The sequence below is a fragment of the Camelina sativa genome, chromosome 11 (assembly GCF_000633955.1).
Source record: "Camelina sativa cultivar DH55 chromosome 11, Cs, whole genome shotgun sequence".
Classification (NCBI taxonomy): domain Eukaryota; kingdom Viridiplantae; phylum Streptophyta; class Magnoliopsida; order Brassicales; family Brassicaceae; genus Camelina; species Camelina sativa.
This window is the reverse complement of record NC_025695.1, coordinates 13,015,053-13,018,523: the sequence shown is the minus strand read 5'-3', so window position 1 is coordinate 13,018,523 and position 3,471 is coordinate 13,015,053. Positions and strand designations below refer to the sequence as shown.

General features: G+C 37.0%; 1 protein-coding gene across 1 annotated transcript; it reads left to right on the top strand.

Moving 5' to 3' along the window:
• Positions 360-2,775, top strand: LOC104723117 (abscisic acid 8'-hydroxylase 1-like). Its single transcript, XM_010441431.2, has 7 exons — positions 360-815; positions 907-1,225; positions 1,367-1,753; positions 1,875-2,040; positions 2,125-2,231; positions 2,326-2,444; positions 2,574-2,775. The coding sequence occupies exons 1-7, from the start codon at positions 616-618 to the stop codon at positions 2,677-2,679; spliced, it is 1,404 nt and encodes a 467-aa protein (XP_010439733.1). The 5' UTR covers positions 360-615; the 3' UTR covers positions 2,680-2,775.

The window sequence follows — 3,471 nt, the reverse complement described above, 5'->3', positions numbered from 1 at the left end:
ATACCAAAGAAATCTTTAATTATATAGGTCCAAAGTTAATAAAACACACACACACACACAAACCTTCCCCAACCCCACATTTGTCTCTACTTTTTTTTTTCTCTTTTTTTTTGTCATAATTAGGATTTGTAAAAAAATTAATTATATAAAAAATTGATTTAAGGAATATAAATTTTTGGCAAGAGAACTAATTAACCAAACTAGTCCATTTGAATGGCTCTCATCTCATCTCATCTCTTTAATTAGTTTTAATTGTTTGGTCAAAATCTCACACGCTCTTTATGCATGCTCCTTGACACGTGCTATCTTCGTCTCTCTCAAATGAGCTGTCTCTCTAATAAGAGTTTCTTCTGTATAGAAAGCTCAACTTCAAACCTCTCCTCTCTCTCTCTCCTCCTCCACCTTATGAGAATAGCCTATAAAACCCATTCACATCTCCCACTTGGTTTGCATCACAAACATCTCCCCCATTACACAGCAAAAACAAATAATTCAGTTTTGTTTTGTCTTTGTATAAGTTCGAGTCACAAGTTCTTCGTTGTTCAGCTACTTCTTCTCCCTTCCCACTGGTGTCAAAACACGAAGTGGGTTTGTTTTCGTTTCTGAACAAAGAAAATGGATTTCTCCGCCATGGTTCTCACTCTCCTCGCCGGAGCTTTCTTCCTTTACTTTCTCCGGTGTCTAATCTCACAGCGCCGCCGTGGATCCTCGAAACTTCCACTCCCACCGGGAACAATGGGTTGGCCTTACGTCGGCGAAACCTTCCAACTTTATTCTCAAGACCCAAATGTCTTTTTCCAATCCAAACAGAAAAGGTCGTTTTTTTTTTGAAAAAAATCGAAACTTTTGAGAAGCAATTTAATAATAATTCTGTTCTGATGATGTTTTTTTTGTTGTTGTTGCCAGGTATGGATCGGTGTTTAAGACCCATGTATTGGGATGTCCATGTGTGATGATCTCGAGTCCAGAGGCGGCCAAGTTCGTTCTGGTTACGAAATCTCATCTCTTCAAACCGACTTTTCCGGCGAGTAAAGAGAGGATGTTAGGTAAACAAGCCATCTTCTTCCACCAAGGTGACTATCACGCTAAACTCAGGAAGCTTGTTCTTCGTGCCTTCATGCCTGATTCTATCAGAAACATGGTTCCCAATATCGAATCTATCGCTCAAGATTCTCTCCGTAACTGGGATGGAACAATGATCAACACTTACCAAGAAATGAAAACTGTAAGGCTCCCCTGTTTCCTCTGTTTCTCTCCTCTGTTTTTTTACTCTGCTAGAAACAGAACAAGACACATACTTTCTCCGTTTTTCTAAACATAGCAACTCTTACCTTTATTATGATCTAAACTGGTTTTGTTTGATCAGTACACCTTCAACGTGGCGTTGCTCTCGATCTTCGGAAAAGACGAGGTTTTATACAGAGAAGATCTAAAACGATGCTACTACATTCTCGAGAAAGGTTACAATTCGATGCCAGTGAACCTCCCCGGAACACTCTTCAACAAATCCATGAAAGCTCGCAAGGAGCTCTCACAGATCCTCGCCAGAATCTTATCAGAGAGAAGACAAAACGGTTCCTCACAGAACGATCTACTCGGATCATTCATGGGAGACAAAGAAGAGCTGACCGACGAACAGATCGCCGACAACATCATCGGAGTCATCTTCGCGGCCAGAGACACGACGGCGAGTGTGATGACGTGGATCCTCAAGTACTTGGCTGAGAATCCCAACGTTCTCGAAGCCGTTACTGTAAGTAAACACATACGGACACGTATTTTGTCGTCCTTATTGGTAATAAAATCTGAGAGGAGTGGCAGTTTCGTAGTTTTGTTTGTTTGCTCATGGGTGTTTTTGGTATTTTCTTCTACAGGAAGAACATATGGCGATAAGGAAAGACAAAGAAGAAGGAGAGTCTCTAACTTGGGGAGATACAAAGAAGATGCCATTAACTCTAAGAGTCATTCAAGAAACGTTAAGAGTGGCTTCAATCTTATCTTTCACATTCAGAGAAGCTGTGGAAGATGTTGAATACGAAGGTATACTAACATACACTAAACCGATAAATAACCGGATGATCCACGAATTGAATTTTTAAACTAATGATTCTATGGTTTTTACAGGATATTTGATACCTAAAGGATGGAAAGTTTTACCCCTTTTCAGAAACATTCATCATAGTGCTGATATTTTTTCAAATCCTGGAAAATTTGATCCATCAAGATTCGAGGTAACAATTATTGAATACAACAATAATACAAATGTTTTTTGTGTGTGTTGGAGTATGATTTTTACATTTAACATGAGTTGGTTTGATATAATAGGTGGCTCCAAAACCCAATACTTTCATGCCATTTGGCAATGGAACCCACTCCTGTCCTGGTAATGAATTAGCCAAGCTTGAGATGTCTATCATGATTCATCATCTGACCACCAAGTACAGGTGTGTTGTACTACTTACTTATTTACCTCCTCTTTACTTTTTGTTATTCTCTATTTTCGATTTCTTTCGAGTTTATGATATTCGAGAAAATAAAAGTGTTTCTGATGAGGGGTAGTTTTGTAATTTCAGCTGGTCGATCGTTGGAGCGAGCGACGGGATTCAGTATGGGCCATTCGCGCTCCCCCAAAACGGACTGCCCATTATGTTGGCCCGGAAGTCGGAGATCGAAGCGTAGAATGACTTACTTGCCCTTTAACTTTCTATATTTGGAAAGAGGAGAGAAAACAAAAAAAAAATTCTTACGCAGAGATGGAGATGGATGAAAAAAAAAGTTCAAGATTTTGGTAGGAAATATCTTCCTAAATGGGAAAAGAGGAGAAAGCACCAAGTGTACAAAAATCTCCATTTTCTTATAACTTTATTAGTTTTTTCTTTTTTCTTTTTGGGAGTTTAATTTGTAATATTTTAGTGTAAGATGGGGAAAATTTGGTTACTGAATTTAGAAAAACAGGGGAAAACTGTTATATAAGTCTCGATCATATGTTTTATTTTTCCCCTCAAAAAATATCCCATGGCTATGTTAACTGATTTGTCCTTGTTTTTCTAATATAATTTACTGGTTATATAAAATATCTGTTAGTGAACCCGTATTTGTTGATTTTTTCCTTCTCTTGCAAAGTATATTATTTACCGATAAAAATGACAGAAATAACTTGTGTTACAAGAGAATTGAATCGATAATATCTAAGAAAGTCAAAACATGTTATTTTAATCAAGGTAATTGTTCATTTGTAGACGATCTTCACTTTTATAATTTAGATATTTAAATATGTGTAGTTAAATCAAGTCACTGCGCCATCTTAAGAACTAATCATTTGGGGTTTGAGAGGGTTTTCGAAATATCAGAATTTTAATATATTCTTAAGCGTTGATGACTAATTAATGTATAAATTAATTAAATATATATGGAAAGGTTACAATAGTAAATATAATAGACCTAGTTGCCTCTTGTATTGTGTATATGATG